The sequence below is a fragment of the Gavia stellata genome, chromosome 25 (assembly GCF_030936135.1).
Source record: "Gavia stellata isolate bGavSte3 chromosome 25, bGavSte3.hap2, whole genome shotgun sequence".
NCBI classification, from domain to species: domain Eukaryota; kingdom Metazoa; phylum Chordata; class Aves; order Gaviiformes; family Gaviidae; genus Gavia; species Gavia stellata.
The window spans coordinates 11,754,414-11,774,777 of NC_082618.1; the positions used below are offsets into that span (position 1 = coordinate 11,754,414).

At 46.3% G+C, this 20,364-nt stretch overlaps 1 protein-coding gene across 4 annotated transcripts in view; it reads right to left on the reverse strand.

The window, feature by feature from the left end:
• The window catches only part of MSI2 (musashi RNA binding protein 2), a 257,781-nt gene that overhangs the window by 163,229 nt on the left and 74,188 nt on the right, over positions 1-20,364 (reverse strand). For all 4 annotated transcript variants that reach the window (XM_059829183.1, XM_059829184.1, XM_059829182.1 and 1 more), the window contains exon 6: positions 6,769-6,861. In XM_059829183.1, coding sequence (XP_059685166.1) covers positions 6,769-6,861 — 93 coding nt within the window. The remainder of the gene's footprint in view (positions 1-6,768; positions 6,862-20,364) is intronic.

The window sequence follows — 20,364 nt, forward strand, 5'->3', positions numbered from 1 at the left end:
AAACCCACATCTAATTTATAACAAAACCACTTCCACAAAGCATGCGTCTTATTACAGACCACCTAAAAACTGACTTCCTGTGCACAACTTTTCATTGACAGAATGAAAACACTGACTTCTTTTTAAGCAACAATCAAGTTTCTCAATTTGTTTGGGGGGGGGAGAGCATGCGTGGGAGGGAGAAGAAATAGTAAGAAGTGCTTTAGGCCATGAGGGACCCCTATATCCCAGAACCCTTTGTCACATGCCAAAGCAAAAATTTAAAGGAATATTATTATCCTTTGGAATATCATGGTCATAACATTCAAATAAGGAAATCCAGAAATACTGGAGCTTTGAAGGCAAAGGGCAGAGGCAGCAGCGCAAACAAGGCTGAATGCTGTTCCGTACTACTGTAACAGAGTAGCCCCCACAAATCGTGGTTTTCGTTGTCCCCAACTTATCAGAAGCTGCAAACAATGACATATTTGTCTATTGCTCGTTCTGTTTTAAGGAGGTGCAATGATTCAAATTAAGCAACTTCTCCCAAGGTACACCCAGGTAACTTAGATAGAAGAAAGAATATAATGAGCTAAAAGCTATTTAACACCAGGTCTAGAGCTCAGAATCACTTTGGAAGGGAACAGTGAGGTCAGCAACAGTTAAAAAAATGCCAACACATTCTCTATTTTACTGCATATTACAAATGTTTCGGGAACTCCGGCTATTAGAGACTAGAATGTAACTGAGAGTCCAAATCTGTCCCTTCATTTCATAAAATGTAACCAATTCACAAATATTGAATCTGGAAATACAGTGCTGAAAAATGCGAAAGGCCAGTAACTTGTCAAATCAAAAAATGACTCTTCTGCAAAGTACTTTAAGCCTAGACCATCCATGTATCCTACTGACCATTAAATCTACGTATCAATGTCCAACAGATGTAACAATACACTTCAAACTGTATGCCCAGTCTAAATTAACTAAGCTTTCACTTTCATACAAGCAAAATTCCTTGCACCTCCTGACTCTGGCCTTCGCCCCAGCTCCACAGAGTCTTCCAAATCCCCCCCAAATGAACCCATGGCGAGAAAAGCACCTTTTCTCATGCTAACAACTCTATTGTAATAACATCTTCAGAGGCCATACTCAAGGTCTCAGGGAAAAGTAAACCACTGGAGTGCTTAAAACTACAACGGCGCATTAACTCGTTCACACCCAGGCTGCCTTGCCAAACAAGGAGGAGTTTTCTCTCGTGTTTTCTTGATTTATATTTTCACAGCTGTCAGAGGAAAGCATGTAGGAAGCAAGTTATGTAAACCAGCCGATTAGGCTGAAATCCTGGGTGTGGATCACGCCTCCCTCCCTCTGCCCCCTCCCGGCACGGGGACACGGAGAAAGCAGACGGACTTTTTGTCTGTTACTCGCAAAAGATTATTTTTCCTAACGTTAAACCGGCCATTATTTGCATTGCTGTCCGTGGTATAATGCATGACACTGTACAACCAAGGAAGGAAGTTCTCATTCTTGCATTTTGCTGTCCGCAGGCTCGCTGCCTTCAGCTTTACTTTTCTTGCAAGACAGCACTACGGCTCTGCTAAGGCGGCCTGGAACAGGGGCAGGGGTTGAGAAGGTACTCTCCTCTCACCTTGTCAACTGCCACTAGACAATAAACCACGGCCACAGAAGGAAAAGAAAAACGAGAAAATTACAATCTTTCAAAAGCTCAACAGTTGCACAGAAAAAAAAAAAAAACCCACAACATCAGAAGCTAGATATTATTCTTCCACTGCATCTCACAGGAAATAACAAGTGACCGTACAAAATGTTTTGGATCCAGAGAGGTAATTCCGAAATCCTGTCTTGTTTCAAACTTTCCAAATCTTAAAAGCCATTCTTGAGGAAACAACATATTCCAAGCAAAGTCAAAGCATGCCTACGATTTGTCTGAGGGACCTCGTGGCAAGCCAGAACAGAAAACAAAATTAATGCATACTGGTCTGTTCCAATTTCATCTGAAAATTTAAAATAAGAAGCAACTGCCATAGCCCCCCTTCCCCAAAAGTCATTTTAGGATTGCTGTGAAAAAAACCGTAGAGCCAATGCTCCTGCTTCACGATTTTTAGAAGCAGAACAGCTGGGGCCACCAACACCAGCACTGCTGTTCTATCAGTCTGAAATAGCAATATGTAAAAATAGTTTGTCCGCAAAACTATTTCACACAACTCCTTTAAAAATCACCATTCTTTTTCAAAAAAAGTACAAATCTAAATGTATTCTCTCCCACACAAGAAAACATTCTTTTTCTACAGGAACAGTCATATAGGGGCTGATCTAATAGCTCGAGACAACTGAAACATACCTTTAACATAACTCTGTTCCCATCGTGCTGGAAACAGGGGCTGGAAGGACACAGTAGCCTTTTCATGCAAAGGACTGTTCCCACCGAGACCGATTACGGTATTATCAGTAAGATTTTTACTCGGGAGTCTGTTTCGATAATCGGGTCAAGAAGTGTACCTGGAGCCCAACCACATTAACGTATCAGTTAATGACCGCACGCAACCGTTCAGCATCCGTGAGCTCCTCAGGCGGTCCCTCCGCCCGCACCTCGAGCCTGGCTTGCACCGCACCACAGCAGCCTCGACGCAAAGCGGGGGACTGGCAGCTGGGGCACCGAAAGGGTTAAAATCCCATGTCAAACAGCAAGTCCTGGCTCCAGACCAGAAGGGACATGGGAACCAGGGCAGCTGAGTTATAAAGGCCTTATTGTAGCAGCCCACTGGATTGGAAATGACTTGTAGGCCTAATGAAACAAAACTTTGGCAGTAAAACAGAATGAAAGGAATGAGACAATAAAAGAGAGGAACAAAGGGAGCAGAGTTGTTTCAGCTTAGGAAAATAAGCTCACTTTGTTGTTGGGAAAAGCCAAAGCCGATTAGGATAAACCAATGACTAGGCATAAGTCTTCCAAACTAATTACACAGTTCGCCATGTGAAGTATAATTGCAAGTCGCAAAATAAGGACTACACTACTTTCACAGGAGCTCCATAAAGGGAGCATCACCTAGTAAAAAACGAACCCTAAGAAGTCCCTTCATCAGCTGCTCACAGCTTAGAAGGTGCGGAATGTGCACGTCCGGAGCGAAGTGCAATTCATCAGCATCTGGGGGGGCTTTCTTCTGCTGGTCACAGTCCTCCGGGTCGGGCTTTAAGAGGCTTTTTTTTTTTTTTTTTCTTTTTAAAACGATACCAGAAGCCTTAAACGCTCCAATGTGCCCTGATCTCAGAGAGCACCATTTTGCTTATGCTTCCAGAAAGCCCCAACGGCAGAGGTACAGCGGCAGCCGCAGCCCTGCCCATGGCTCAGGGCACTTGTGGCCTCTCCAGAGGGGAGGAACGCGGGGGGAGGAGAGCCCCCCGCCGCGCTTCCCTTCGGGTCTCCTCGCTTCTAACGCCTTCTCATTTGAATTCTTTTAAAACTCAGTCTTCACAGCCACCTTTTCACACGTCAGCGCAAGGGCAACGCTGCAGACCCTGGATGGGTTAACACTGCCAGTGAATTTATTTTGTTTGCAAGAACGTTTGAAACCTCTTTGACCGAAACAACAGAGGATCACAGAAACAACTGCACCAGACTACCAGGATTAGGTAGTAAGACAATGGATTTTTTTTTTTTCCCCCTTCTAATCATAAACGGTTATGGCTTGGTTGGAGTTTCGTTTTCCCAGCTTAGCCTCCCCACGTCCTCCCGTGGATCCTGCTCCCTGAAACCACTGGAAGGAGAAGCCTCAACCTCAAACTCCCGCCCGGATACCCCTCCCTCGGGCTGCCGGCCTTGGGCCCCGGCCACCCTTACCGGCGGCACGGGGCTGCGCTCCCTGCCGCCGGCACGGCGAGCCGTGGGGCCTACAGGCCCCCGCCACCCACCCAGACCCTCGCCAAGCCTCGCTGGGGAGCCCCACCAACGGTACGTGCACAGCTCGGTGTCACCAGCTCTAAGCACGCAGCGATCACGAGGCTGTTAATTACACTGCTACGAGCTCGTTCTGTTAAGCCTTTTGGTTTTACTCAGGTTATTTTTCCCAGCCTTCCTCCGCAGCTTAGAGCGGCCAGGGATGCCTGTCTTCGCAAAGTGAGAGCTGGGACTCTTTCAGATTCCGGGCATGACAGAAAGAAGAAGTAATCGCTATCAGAAATTTCACTGCAAAAGTCTCAGGACTTATCATTGCCACGTGTTTTGGTGATCTAACGGGCAGGCGTTTTCACTGGTGAACTCATGGAAGAGGGTTTACTAAAGCAGCCTTCTCTTTACTGAAGAAAAAGGTTCCGGCATTTACTTTTCAAAAAGCTGCAGTTTCAAGTTCAACACTTCAGGCCCTTTCCTGCCAACTCCAGTTAAATCAGCGAGTCCGCCTGGCCCCAAAGCTGGTAGCTGTTCTAACCACGTCGTGCATTTTGAGAGCTACCTCCAGTTACCAAAACAACCTCCCCTGGTTGCAAAGCTCTTCTCTGCAGCAAGTACAAACAGGATTTCAAGAATCGCAGCAGTAGGTAAGCAATTTTTTCCACACCAATAAATAAGTTCAGCATTTCAAAGAGCAAGTCACCTGAGATGCTCTTATCAAATAAGGGCGGCTCCTCTACATGTTAATTATGTAATGCAATTTTCTTTATTTTAAGAAAGTGCTAAGCAAATGCAAACCTTGCCAATCGATCACGATGCGTTGTTTGCATTGTAATGGCCTGACCGGAGAGCGAGGCTTGCGTGCTAAGTGGTGCACAGACGTATCACCAGTCCCTGCCACAAAGAGCTTGCAATCTGCTTGCAAGCAAGCCAAGGAAAGGTGGGGAAGCGGAATGGACGAGGAGAAGGAAGCAGCTCCTACAAGGTCGCACAGGGCCAATCCTGGGCCGAACACAGCAGCCCACCTGCTGCAGCGTATTGAGTCTTCTAATTTAGCTGGACCGCATGTCCCCACTTCCTAGAGTCATGAACCAGCTCTGTATCTTCTCACAACCAGAGCCTCGGGGAGAATCACCTCCAACCACCCCAAAGCCAAACTGCTCAGCTGGCAAACAGCGAAGTGCAGCAGAGAGAACCTGAATGCCTGCACACAAGGTCGAGTCACAGTGACACAGCCAAGAAGCCTCTCCTCCACAACGCCACCGACTTCGCCAAACTCGTCTCCTTTTCACAAGCTAGAACAGGGAAGCATGAAACTAGGATGCAACTGGGAAAGGTCACCTGGTATCACAGGGACCGAGCCCTGCGAGTCCCGAGTCCTGCAGGAGCTGAGCTCTAACGACCGGACCACACAGCCTCAGCCGGACATAGCCCAGCTCTACGGCAGAGGAATGGGTTCCAGCCTCGATTACAACTTGTGCCATTATTTTCAGCGCCTTAATTTTTTAGCCTTCAAATTAAGACACTTGAAAAAATATCTGACTTTCCAAAAGTACTGCCTTCGGAAAGCCCGACCTCTTTTAAGCTATCTCAAGGAAGGCAGAGCACGAAAGCAGAACTGAAGCGTCCCGAATCACTAGTCGCTACTGAAAAACGCAGCCTAGCTGTCTGCGTTCTCAGGGACTGTAAAATTGCAAGCATGAAACTACCAGATGGTGAAATTAAAAAGACTATATTAAGACAGCATGCAGACAATAATATGCAAAGCACTTATATTGAAACTATTATTAACTTCAAAAATACAGGTTAGAGGAGTTTTGCAATTAAAAGTAACTACAGAGGAAACATCCAAAAGCTCATGTAATTCTTTAATAAAAAGCTCAGCAGGCTGTAAACATCCTGTCGGAATCAAAGATTATTATTGAAAATAAAATGAATGGTTTGAAAAAAAACTATCAATCCAACACAGGAACAATTTATAAACTCCCCTCCTCAGCCCTCAGCAAAATCCTGCCTGGCCAAGACTTTTCAGGGCAGATAAAAGAAACATGAACTAACTACAAGGAGTTTTGCTGTACGGAGCCCCGTGGACAGCGGGGCTGACAGGAGTCTCCATGGAAGGTGGTACCACGAACTGCTTTCAAAGCAGATGGCTCTGCGAGCGTGTCACCTCCTTGGACTCCTGACCACGCATCCAGAAGCCTTGGGGATCCAGGAAGCTCCACGGAAGTCGGTGGCACTAAGCTCCAGCTAGCTAGAGCCTGGATTGTGGGGTTTGAGCTGATCCATCACCATAAAGACTACTCTGGCAAGGTTTCCTTCCTTGCATAAATTTAAAAAAAAATTTTAAAAAGTCAGGATTCTACATATATTTCCACAGGATCTTGCATAAGGATTTTTTAATAAGAAATTAAACGGATATTCTAGTGACTTCCATATTACTCTTGCTGTTCACATGGTTCCTTCAGGCATTTTCACAACTTAATGAGCTCTCTCAAACATGTCTATCTGCTCCTTTTGCCACTGGAATCAGGGGTAAACAGAAGGCTGATGTTATGGAGCAGACAACTGTGTAATCCTTCAGCTAAGGGTCAAATTCTTCCTGAACATACACAAATTCACCTCCCAGTGGTTCTTTTCTCTTTAATGAAGGTAAACAGTGTTGGCAATGATGTACACATACACATGCAACAAACAGAAAAGGGAATTCCATAAGTGATTTCAGAGGCTTCGAGAAGTTACACTGAAAGGCAAAAAATGCGGCCCTCCTTTGAGCATAGGCCTCACTGCACTTTTGTTTTTCAAAACACACTTTAAAAAGGAAGCAAAAAAAAAAAAAAAAGAATTCAAAATATGTAGTGCTCACTTGGGCAGGAACTTACCTTGCCAAACTGTTCAAAGTATTGCTTTACGTCTTCCACTACTGTATTAGCTGATAATCCACCTACAAATATTTTCTTTGTTCTTGTGACCATCTGTAAGAAATTACAAGACAAGCATACGGTTTAACCAGATTATTTCAAACAATATGTGAAAAAAGAAATACTCTTCAGATGCCATCCCTAACCCAGTTAATGAGAATATTTCTTTACAAAAGCAATTCAGATTCTATTTGATGAGATACTTCTTTTTTTCTTTGTCTTGTTTTGGTTTTATTTGAGAAATGGCTGAGTAAAGGCACTCAATAACAACTCTAGCCCCCAGATATTTTTTTTTAATAAATGATTTTTATTGTGCTTCTCAATGCAAATATAAGTGAAAGAGAAGACCAAGTATCATATTCTCATAGCTACTGTCTCAAAAAGACATGCAATTCCCCCCCCTTTTTTTCCTAAAGACAGAGTGCATGCTCTTTGGCAGACAGAAGGTAATTACATCAAAATGAAGTGATGTGTTATTAAGTTTCCATGGGTCAGTTTAAAAGGAACTTGCACAGTTACTTTAAAAATAATAAAATGACAAAAGACAGCAAGAGCTACCGACGCAGTCCGCTAGCTGCCACAAGCCACGTTTCGGCTGAAACGCTCACAGTATCGCCATCCATCAGGGGCTGGATCAGGCCCTTCAGAGACCCCTTCGTGTTCCCCAAGACCCCAGCTGAGCACCCAGCTCTTCTTCCTGACCCACACACCCCCCAACTTGGTCCATACAAGGTGACAGGACGATGCTGGACTCCCTACAGAGAACGTACTACCAGAAAACCCATAACCCTTCAAGAGAGGCAGGATCCCGCCCAGGGACCCAAACCCAACGGTGGCAGGGGAAGCTGGTATCTTTGGTGGGCCGATCCCAAACCACTTGAGCCTTGTGGGCCGCCTTAAATCAAGGCTGATCAAGGACAACATTGTCAGCATGCTCTGAAGGGGCGGGCATCACCCCTGCATGCTTGGACAGAGGGGAAATGCCCCAGCGTACAGCAGGCAATGCCCTCACCACTGAAGACAGCTACTCATTAGCAGCCTACCCCACCATATAGAGACCTTTTAAAGTCAACGTTGCATGTGAACTCAAGAAACCAACAAACACGTCAATAAAATTCATGCATTAAAACACTTGAGTTTGTTTTCTGTATGACAGAAACTGGACGAAGCAGCCAACTTACAACAGCTGAAGGGAAAAAACACCCCGTAACTCCGGAACCAGGACTTGCTGGGTTAAAGAATGGCCAGCAAATGCTGAAGCAATGCAAAGGGAACAACACTGGGCAGTCAGCCGGGGACACAACTGCTGCAGCTGCTCAGTGCAGAGCCTGGAGGTTTCTCACTTTTTTATTTTTTCACTGGAGACAGGAGACATTTTACGATAGCTACTGAAGGTCGCAAGGTGCAGCCCAGCACCTTCTCTGCACTGAGGCGCTGGGGGCTGCCTCAAGGCTCACCGCGCTCCTGCGGCAGCACGGCCACCCCATCACGCCCGGGGCTCCCACGGGGCTCTGCCCACGCGCCACCAGACCCCGTCCCGCACATCAGACCCACCGAGAGCAATGGTGCTCCCCGAGCCGGCACCAGCCCAGCTGGGCTTTGCTACACGAGTGGAACCGCAGTGGGAAGCCGTGCTGCGCGGCTGCGGGCAAAGCCTTCGCAGAACTGAGACACCGAACAAAAAGCTTGGAGTAGCCCCAAATTCTCTCAGCGCAGAACAAATTAAACATCACTCCTGTCTCCACCGCCATTCAAATTAACCAGGGCAGATATTTCCCTCGACTGGCCCCTAACCATGCTTTACTGAGCTTCACTTTATTTTTTTTTTTTAAGTTAGGAAGAAAAGAGAGGAAAAAAACCAGTGTAAAAATTCAATTATTTTTTCCTGGCTGCAATCTAGGACTCTGAAATTGAAGCCCAAGCATATATTTTTCTGTAGAAAATTGTCATTTACAAATAAAGAATTGGCTAAAGCCGACTTGTAACTAAAGGATTTTGCAGGGCTGTCAAGAGCCCTCTGCCTGCCAGCATCTGATTTAAGATCAGGCCAAGCTTCTGTTGTCATACAAAAGAGGGAGGAAAGCAATTATTCTAAAGCAATATTTGAAATTATCATCATTTTTATATTTGACCAAGAAAGAAAGAAAGAAAAAGAGAGCTACTTCTTTTAGAAGCAAGATTGAAGGTTAAAGGGAAAAGAAAAAAAAAAAAGAGACAACTACGTTGTTTCAATAGCTTCAGTCAAAGAAAATATTGGTAATGACAAGCAAATTCACAACATTTTAATGCCTGGAGATGTGTTGTGAGCTGGGAAATGGTTTCAGAAATCAGCTCTTTGGTACACAAGCGAAGAACAGAATTAAGTCTGCTTTTACAATCTACGTTTTCCTGAAGAGATGGTTCAATTGCTTTGTGATACATATTCCCGTCAGCAAAAAGTACAGAAGTAACGTGTAGCCTGAGCAATTCCTCCTATCCTGACGTGCCTCAACAGGAGATACCATTGCCTTCCTTTCACCCATGGCACAAGGTACCAACTCGCCGCGGGCTCAGCCAGGAGTCACTTTCTCACCCCCATCACCCCCATCTCCCACAACCCAGCGATCGCCAGCGGCCCAGGAGACATGGTCACGACAGAGGTGCAGGTTTGGAAACCAGCCTTTTCCCCGTAAAGATCTGGATGTGCGCAGCGGAGGTGAATGAATGGAGCCCGCTCACCGTGGTGCCACGACAGGCTCCCGCAGCCGGAGGCCAGCACCGCGCTCAGCTCGGGGTTAGCCCGGGGCGCCTAGGAGAGCCCCAGCAGATGAGAAGAGCTGCTGATTGTGCTGGAAACACCCATTTCTTGCTCAAACATTAATGCCAGGTAAACTGCTGTACGCAGTTGACTTGTCTGTGCTGGTACAGCCTCACCAATTTTCAATTATTAGATAACTGCGGTGGGACTTGGACCAGCTGGAAACAAAGCCTCCAACTCCTGCTCTAACCTGCAAATCCTCTCTCATTAGCCAAGCAGACGAGTTACAAGGCAAGGCTTCATCACGGTAAAAACCGCAGAGCGCTGTGGTCCCGCTCTGCACGGGGCTCCCAGGCTCCCATGGAGCGGAGCAGAGCGGAGCTTTGCACCGGACCCACAGCCCGGAGACTCAGAGCGCAGAGCGTTAGCCTAATAGCTAACAGCCAAAGGTTTGCAAACATGTTAGCCAAACATGACGGAGCATTCAAAAGACATAAAAAAAGAAGGATTCACTAACTCGGGGATTTTACTACACCAGGGACACCTTCTGTGTAGATCAGCCACTGAATCACCGATAAAAAAGATTCTAAAGCACAGCGAATTGCCAGGACCAGGCACATTCACACACGAGTTCTGAGAAAAGTGACATGAACTAGAAAGTCCCCAAACTCTCATTGCTAATGGCTGTGAGGGCGCAGGAGGAGACCACCTCCTCTCTCACTAAGTACCCTCAGCAGGAGACAGGGCACTGACACCGATGGGCTTCTGGTTCGTCCCAGTGAGCAATGTTCTTACTATCTGGTATGATACCCTCCACCATCACCTCCCCGGATCTGAGCTCGTTTCAGGGAGGAAAAACAAAGGGTTAACAAGTATTTAATGAAGTACACTTAGTGCTGTTTAGTAAACCTTAAAGATGACAAATGATCAGAGGCACGAGGAACTGAACCCACTGAAGAGTTTCCCTTCTAAAAATCAAAGGTTTTTTTAAATCAGAATTTCTTATTTGGGTCAGAAAATAAATCAGCATATCTTTAACACACACAAAAAAATCTCCAATTCTACAAAAACATTTATGTATATATCTAAGAAAAACACTCACTGAAAAAAAAAAAATTTTATTATAACAAAAAACCTAAGAGTCCCCAGCCTGAAGTCCCTCCAATGAAAGTCACTGAGGATCTTTATCTTTTCGTGCGAGTAAATTTAGAATCTGCTTTCTGGAGGTTGCTTACAACAGGGGTACTCCCGCAAACAGCAAGAGGGAGTCGCCTGTAGTGATTTTGGGTTCGGTCCCTCAGCCGGCCGCTCCATCTGCTCTTTGCCCGGGGTGGGAACGGCAGTCTTTGGGTAATAGGAAGTGATTTGTGTGAATCAATCACAAATCCGCGCTTTATGAATGACTTCAAGAGGCCTACGTCACTCAGAAACCACAATACTTCCAGCTTCATGTCTTTGGCTTTAATTTGCAGCATGGTAAGTCTATCATTCAGTATTGCAGGGCTCTGCAAAATGTAGATACTAAATGGTTTTGGAGCTTTTGTATACGGAAGGTGTCTCTTTCCCGCTGCAGAAGGAGTCGACAGGGGAGAGTCAGATCTAAAGCTGGTTATGAAGTCCGCTAATTGTACATACCTGCAGAATTGCTTTGTTTGTATACTGTGTTAGTGTTGCAGTTAATCAAAACACATATGACGACGACTGCGAAGAGTCATTCAAGGTTACAATCTCTTCATTGGCTTGGCTTTTGAAAAATACATTCGCCTTTGTGTTCTGAAACTGAGCAAACACTTCAGGTGGTGCAGAGGCAGGAAAAAACTACCCTGCTTTAGCAAGACAAGTCTTCTGATTTTATGCCATTTTGTGCAAGGTTAAGATTGTAATTAGATCGGTTTGGGGCATATCAGGTAAATCTTCTCTAAACAACAAGCTGAAGATGCAGTCTCCAGAAACAAAAATCCTGTCCTGCTCAAACATGTCAACACACTACGTGAGCTAAAACCAACCGACTCAGGTAAAATGAAGGAACTGCAGTATTGCAAAGTTCGAGCCTCCAGTTCAGTGTCCGTTAACACCTGTGCATACTCACATACCCACTCCATTCTTTGTTTTCTTGGTGTTCTTTTTCCCCTCACTGAAACTGTCTTACTGTCATGACTATTAAAAATGAATAAAGGGGATTTTAAGCTCATGAAGTATTTTGCAGAACTCCCAGAATTTCAAAATCTCAAGCAACAGGTATCCACTACACTTTTCAGATGAGCCAAGGCCCAGTATGTGTTTAACACAGGAGTTACATATTTGACTTCAGGGTAACGGTTTTAAGCGTCACTTCCCCACCACTCTTTACGCAGCCTGTTTTTGCTGTGCTCCCCCCCAAGTTTTAGTGAAGAGCTCCTGGCTTAGGAGGCATGGATGATGAGGTTGGAAAGGATCCAGCCAGCACAGAGAGGAGACCGAGTGTGTCACTGGCAGGTCTTGTTGCAAAGTAAAACGCGCATGCTTTGAAACGGGGTTATCCAAAGGTGCAGGTGCAGTTAAAAATGACCTGGGCAAACGTAGATGGCAGCAGAGTCAGAAATGCCAGGATATTCTGCATGCCATCGCATCTTTGCTTGACACAGGACTAGTTTCTAAACTACTACTAACCACTCTCTAAAAGCAAGAGGCAGAGAGAGACAGGCGCTGAAGCAAACCAACACACACGAGGCTCGAAGAACACCCTGGAAACCGGTGCATGAACTCAGCTCTGGTGCACGCCTGTGTGGAATTCATTAAGGCTTTCATCCTCAACTTCTCAATACGGTGGAAGTGGACTAGAGTACTAATAGTAAATCTGCATCACAAATTGCTGAAATTAGCATTAATTTCAGATTAAACTAATTATGCATATATAACTGTTTTCCAGAGCACTTTCCTCTTTCTTGTACGATAGCGTGTATGCGTGGGTGCATGCGTATTCCATCTTGCTCACCTAATCTGCAGTTTGACATTTCATCATTTCTAATGTATCCGCCTTCTAAATAGGTTTATAATTGGAAAAATCATCTTTGGTATATATGCTGAACTGCATTTTATACCCCATTGTGTTGTACATTCAAACTACAGCATTACCTCTAATTAAAAACAACAATAACTCATGTAATAGGGGAAGTGATCTTGTTAACTAAACTGCTAGGCTTCTTTGGCAAAGCACAAACCATGAGCAAGAATTCTCCAGGTTTGTTTTTTTTTTGCTTCCAGGATCCTCACAGCAAGTTCCAAAAAGCTATTAAAAACCAAACCGAAATATGATGCAAAGCCCATGATGAAAAAGGCAACAATTACTGAAAGCTCCCAGCCTTTCTCCATGCGCCAAGTAAGAGAACACCCCAGGAACCATCCCCTTCCCCAACACTACTCTATGGTTGACAAACGATGGACGTGTTTTGCTGAGCACTGTGTACCATCGGCTAGCAACGACTCTCACGCTCCACAACAGCAAGAGGAACTCAATCCTGTGCAAAGGCAGCATGGCTTTATGTGCCACGTACAACGCGCCTAAGTATTCAAAATAGGATTTCAGCAAGACTTAAACGGTGCAAATACCTTGTGCCTGACCCCTGCGTAAGCTAATGTCATCCTGTGAGAACCGACTCAAGCTATAGAAAGGTATGCAGGAATGAAAGAGCTCTTTAATCCAAACAAGCAGCACAGATTCCCAGCAGGGTAAATCAGTTCCCTTGATTTCTGTGGAAAATACAGATGGATTGTATTCTCCCAATCCATTCATAAATGAAACTGCTAACTTAGTCCCTGCTGCATTCCTACTTTTCCGCTGTCTTTGGTTTTGCTGTTAACTTTGGGAGGGTCGGTTTTTGGCTGGTGTTTTATTTTCCTCCCTCGATGACTATGGTATCAGCAGGAGGCAGAACACACAAAGTGATTTTTATATGACAGATTGAACTGGCAGCAATCGCCAAAGCCATCCTTGGAGTTTCACAAGCAGATCTGGCCTGAGCCCAGCAGAGCCCTTCCTGGCCACCTTCCTGACTACCACCAAATTTAACTCGCTCATTTGCCCCCCTGGGAGGACCAGCCCCTTACTCACCTGCAGGTACAGTAAAGCACCGGCAGCCAGCCATGGGCCACAGCCAGCCCCCCAGGAAGGGGCCATCCCAGGAGAAGGGCTCGCTGGCTGGGCAGGAGCATCCCACACCCTCCCCTAAGCACCCTGCAAACCACCCCCTGCTCGCCAACGCGTTTATGTGCACCACCACGAAGAGCTCCCTTCTCCTGAAAATTAGCCCCAGCTGTGAGAGCTCAGCATTTTTTTGAGCAAAATCTGGCTTCAAGCTTCGTATCAAAAGATACAGTAAAATTCACCAGAGCCAGACTTCACACCCTCCGGAGAACAGGAATAGATGGTAGCCCCATAGCCTCACTATAACCAGTTATATCACATCCCTCCGGGCTGCTCCCTTCCCCTGTGCTCTAGTTAACTCTTTTATGGGTTACAGAAGCAAGGTACAGAGGCAGGAAGAGGGGAGCAGAGAGAAAATATATTTAAATCCCCCTGGTTGCTTTAGCTTCTCATGCACGATATGGCAAGGAAGGTAACTCTAAATACTCGTTGAGTGCAGACAACTTATCTCACACGCCTGCCTGATTACTGTTCAGCAGTGCTTAAAAACTGCATTAATAAGTTTATTTAAAGATAATTATTTTTAAAGGAATACGTCTCCGGACCACAAATGGAGATCACCACCCAATGTGACTATGTACTAGGGGCGGGATTTTTGCAATGCCCATATAATGTAGGGACAACGGTCCCAGTGGGAGGCAATTAAGACTGCTCCTAAATCTACAGGCTACTGGCAACGCTTCACCTTGTTCAGAGAGAGATGGCGTTCTGCCTGGGGACCTCACATTCAAAGACAAGGCAGCAATATTTGATGGGAACACAGCATTAACTGACTATTACTACGTTCATCAATTCCTCTATTTATATTATACTGTCTTCTGGAAAGAAACATCCTGTGCCTTATCCAAAATACAACCAGAAAACTTGTGCCCTCCAACAGGACAGACAATTGTGAAAGAACATGTTTATAAGGGCATGTTCAAGGTCGATTTGGAGTAAGGCTCTACAGGTGAAGAAGGGTGGACTAAAGTAGGTCGAAGTGAGAAATCAAACTAAGCAGCTTCCCAAAACATACCCAAGTCCTCACTTTTTAATCTGGAACAATACAAGGAGAAGACAACCAGCCGTCCTTGCCTTCCCAAACACGGGAGGGGCATGCAGCAAGACAGACACTGCACGGAGGCTGGATACAGCAGTGAGCGGCATTTTCTTCTGCCAAAGAGCGGGCTGCGTCCCCAGTACTGGCTGCACTGTTGCAGATCTGCTGAAAGCAGAGACTTGTGTGGGGCTTCCACAATTAAGAGTGGCTGAGGGCCTGCCCCAGAGGACAGCTGACCACAAAAGCCAACTTCTTCAAAAGCTGTGTGCCTGGAGTTGGGTGCCAAAATCCATACTGAGGCACCTAAGTGGCCTAATTTTTCCAGGTCCTGCAGCTCCCATTGACTCAAAACCCTCATACAAGAGTCCTCACGATATTTTTGTGATTTGAGTCGTATCAACCCAATTAAAATCTACAAATCTGTTAGAGCAAAAACAGTAGGCAAAACCGAGTAAGTACCTTCAATTGTTGCCATATTTGCATACAGCTGCAGTCACTGCCCAAAGCGTCGCAAGCTCCCGGGCACTGCAGGCGCAAGGGCAGACGTTCCCACTGGCCAACCTCAAGCTTGTCCCGAGGGCAAGCGCCAAACAGCTTGCGGAAGCTCAGGCAGAGTCGTGTTCAACCAAGAGCTGCTGCCTGCTAACCAGGGGGGCTGCCCAAGCCCATGAATCACAGAATCACTGAGGTTGGAAAAGACCTGTAAGATCATCAAGTCCAACCATCAACCTAACACCACCATGCCCACTAAACCGTGTCCCACAGTGCCACATCTACACGTGGCATGAAGTCACATTGCCACATCATGGCTGTCAGCTAGGAGCCAAAACACGGCTCCTGCACACACCGCTTCCATCGGCAGGCATTGCTGCTGGACGAACTGTCACAGGGCAAGGCGTCAACCGATTTGCAGAGGACATGCTCTTAGCCTACAGGGAAAAACTTTTCCTTCTTTGACTGCTCCACACTTACCTCTAAAGTTAAGAGAGCATGCACAGGCAGTTACACCGTTCAACCAGCCATACCTTTAGCATGCAAGCAGCTTGCTCTGTCAATATGCCCCAAAGCACGTGGTTCTGCAGCTAGAATGGCTTTTATGGTGCTGTCAATGAACCCTCCTTTAAGCATGCACTTACAAAAAGGAAAAGGAAGAAATGTCATTGGAAGTTTAACACAGTGTTTAACAAAAACCAATAGCACAGTCCAATTCGGAGACTAAGAAAAGCACACATTCTGTAAGATTTGTAAATTCTGCCGGCTCCAAACACTGAGGTCACTCCAAAAAAAAAAGCTTATTGGCTCTACAGTGTGGAAAGCAGACATAATTTAAAAACTTCTAAGTTAGTATCAACTAATTTTTCATGATAACCCTGTCAAATCAGTGATGAGAGGTCTCTGTTAACATTCTAGATAATGTTCTGCTAAAACAAGAAAAATTCACAGGAAAGGAAGAGAAATGTGTAAAGCAATTTACCTCCCTCCCAACATACTCCAGATGATTTCTCTGAAAAGAACAAATGGAAGACTTTAACCCTTAGCCTTGATTAATTTCATCTACATAATATAGATGCACATGGCAATCAGTTACTGATGAGCAAGTTTTACTTCATCTGCTGAGTCAAGCTAATGTCTATGCAACACGCTGCTTGGCTTTTTCATAAGGGTGATCTTCTCCTCTGATGCGAGACCAGTGAAATCTTGCAAAATGTCCAGATTTGCTTATTACTGCTGTTGAAATACTTTCACAATTTTATGAAATGCCACATTTTCTTTTATCCTCTTCCCCACACAACAAATGGGTTGGTGAATTGCAAGAATTGCAGTACTCCCACCTTCATCACACAAAAGAAAGATGTCTCCCTTGCCAGAGAGAGAACCCACCAGCCATTATGAAGGCAACATAGTTGTCGCTCTAAAGCGGATCAAATAACCCTTGACTAGGAATAAAAGGGCCCCTGAGGAGCGGCATCGAGAATGAAGAGTGGAAGCAAGACAAGAGAAAACATTCATACTTTTTCCAAAGGAAGGCAGCACCTCGCAGCTACAAGAGCCTGTCTCCCTTGTGTGATGTTTACTCACTTATTGACCACGGGGCAAGTCATTTTAGTCTCCATAGGGCTGATGTATCAAAGAGTCTTGGGAGAAACTCAGCTGGAGTCTGCAGGGCTCAGCATTTAAGCATACATTTTAACTTGCAGCGTTTGTGGAAGCCTCATTAGGTTGAGTACGTTACACAATCGAGTGCTATGTGCCTTGATTTCCGCGAAAAGAAGAACAAAAATATATCCCCACAGCTCACTGGAGCCTGTGAGGCTTCACTCATTAAATGTCTAACCTGCTGAAAGTCTGATTTGAAGATGCTGGAATAGTGCAAGACATTGTTACTGACATTATTGTTATTAAAGGAAGAATAAAAAAATATTATCCCTAGCTAGGAAGGTCATACCAAACTACCAAGCAAGAGATAAATCAGCCAAGGTCTCCAAAAAAAGACATTATTTCTCCTTTACTCCAACATCTTAATGTGCATGACTTTTTTTGTGCTGGAAATGTATTTCTATAAATCCTCCTCTACAGAAAGCTTTGCTTTCAGAAGGGGAAAAGTAGCAGATAAAATACTACCCATCAAAATGAACTCAAGTCTCTAGTAACATAACTAAATGTGTAATGTTACAGATGTTTTATAGCCAGGATGTCGGATCCATTTAGATCATTTTTACAAACCCAGCAAGAAATATCTCCCCGACGCTGGAAACCATGCTAACAGGTCTTGGACCAATTGTTTATCCAAACAAAGATGCCGTCAGGGAACAACAATAACTACCGACCAAAACTTGGAGGGCTCATTTCTCAGCTGCGTAGCATCATGTCTGAGAGCCAGAGAAGGATGCCAGGCTGAAAGAGGAGCTGGCATTAAGACACGGGGGCAGGAAAGGGGGCAAGAGTGAGAAAAAGTGGCAAAGGAGGAGGGGAGGATTACCAGTAAAACCAAAACGAAAGCAGTAAGGACCGAGAGCGATGGCTAGGCCCCTGAGAGCACAGGAGAAAGTGCATGTATTGGCAGTCAGAGCTATCCCCTGCCTCCACACTATCGCAGAATCACTAAGGCTGGAAAAGACCTGTAAGATCATCAGGTCCAACCACCACCCCAACCCCACCATGCCCACTAAACCATGTCCCGCAGTGCCACGTCCACACGTTCCTTGAACCCCTCCAGTGACGGTGACTCCACCACCTCCCTGGGCCCACTCAGAGTGCACAGCCATTTCCATTTCCAGGCTCTCAGTCCCCCCGAGAGCACCACTGAGCAACCCTTCCGTAGCTGACGGGAGACCAAATAGATGCAACCACCTCGTTTTCAGAGAGCGCTCCTCTTCCGCGGCAGGCCATTTCCTCCGCCCCGCGCAGCAGGGCCGGGGGCCCGAGCGCCGGAGGCTCCGGCTCTTGCGGCACCAGTCAGACACACTGTTTCCTAAGACCACCCCGCGACACTCCGACCGCTTTCAGGTGCCAACCACACCTCGTCTGGTGGCAAACGCAGTGTCACCAGTGTGCTTAAACGGCCTCGTCTGGCACCAGTGCAAACTCTGCCTGCGAAAGGCCTTCATTCCCCCAGGTTCAGGGGCTCCTGCTGCTCCCCCTCGGCAGGACCCAGGCCTCCTCCGCACAGATGGGCCCCACGGCCAGCGCGCCCCGAAGCCTCTGAAGAACTAGATGCAAAAAGTAGTCCTTTTCCAGGAGCAAAAAAATAGATCCAACTCCAGCTGCTGCCAAGGAAAACCAAAGAAAAAGGAGGGACAGCTTGATCTGCCTCCAACTATACGTAGTTGTTGTACAACAGCAGCAGAATCAAAATGGCTCATTTATCCACAGCACGTTCAACCCCAGAGCTAACATACTTCATCCGTTCATTAGAGTAAGGAAACCAATGACCCACGGCCCTCCTACTACTATCCCCGCTAAAGCGAACAGATCACTGGTTTCCACACCTGTAAGCCCTGCCGAGACCACGGCGCGCAGACACACCGTGAAACCACTACGTGCGGCACAGCCCAACGCGCCGCCAGTGCGCCCGTGAACACCAGCACCGGAGCAAGGACGGACTTCGGCACGGCTGCGAGGGCTTGCAGTGCATGGCTGTCTCATGCTGAACACAAACCCATCATCCACCTCCAACACATGCCTGGGTACGCAAATGGAAATCATTACTGCGCCACATTAATAACTATTACATTACACGCACACACATCGTCTGCGCACATGCTGCCTGCCCAGGCTGAAGGCACGCTTTGACTGACGTATAGTTTTACTTTCAGAGCCCATTAGCAAGTGGTACCCAACACCGAAAGATTTATTACCCAGAATGATAACTGCTTCATGCTGCTTTGTTTGTTAATTGTGACTAGCTTTGCCTTCAGAAGGGTAGGAGCCTAATAAATCAGCTATCTCCAGGAAGAATTTATTTAAAGCTGTTAACATTGTAAACCCAAGTACTTGGCAAGAGATTCTGTGAAAACGGATGTGTTTATACATAGGCATTTGGATGGCAGAACACACAGCGTGACTCAGCACCCAGGCTTTAGCGAGACTATCTCTAAGCAAGACCTTGATGGGTTCAGGCGGACTTTTGTCCACCAGAACAGGTCAACTCCCACTCTTGTTTCTCACCTCCCACGTGGGGCTGTGCCGGGACACCGGAATTGCGCACCACCGGGCTTGGGCTTCCAGTACGCCAACTCCCCACAGTGGCTCAGGGGACTTGCAAAAACAAGAGAGAACTAAGCCCATCCCAACTTCAGGCACATGTAACTAAGCTCGGGCTCACCCTCAGCCCTCCAGCAGACCCAGCAAGGCACGCTGCCAAACTCCGTGCTACTAACCAGGTTGCAACCATGGTACAATTGATCCTCAGGACGGTCCCATCACAGCTCCTCGTCCAAAGTGAGGATTTGGGGAGAAGAAATGCACAACATGGAAGTGGAGGCTCCGGGACAGGAGGCAGAGAGCCAGCAAACCGCACCAGAGCTCACAAAGACTCCCTGCTCCCTCTCGGCCAAGCGTGCAAATGATCTGAACATCTCACTGGGCAATGCCTCCAGCTCTGAGCCTGCCTGACCCCAGGGGGTCTCACTTCAGAGACGTTTTCGCCCACTCTCCAGTAAGATCAGCAAGAATGAACTCCCTGCACATCAGGACATCAAAACCACAGGTATTTTTGCACTGTGCCTCTCTCTGTTCTCAAATGTGAGGCTCCCCTTGTTCCAGCACTCACAAAATTTGGCACAGATAGTGGATTAAAAGAAAATTGTTGTCATGTTGACAGCCCTGTCATTTCTTTTTCTCCCTAGGGCTGCAAGACCTGCAGAGCTCAAAGAAATCACTGAATTGTGGCATTTCGGTCACTAGCTTAGCCTTCTACCTACTGCAGGACAAGAAGAGGGGCTGTTGGTTTCTTCCTTCCCCAAGCAAGGCTCAGAAGCACAGGGCTGTGCTGTTATAGGTGCCTTACTGGCTCCCAGAGCAACGGCTGCTACGATGAAGAGACTCATTCTTACCCGATCTATAATACCAACAGGTCTCTAATAATACTTGTGTTAC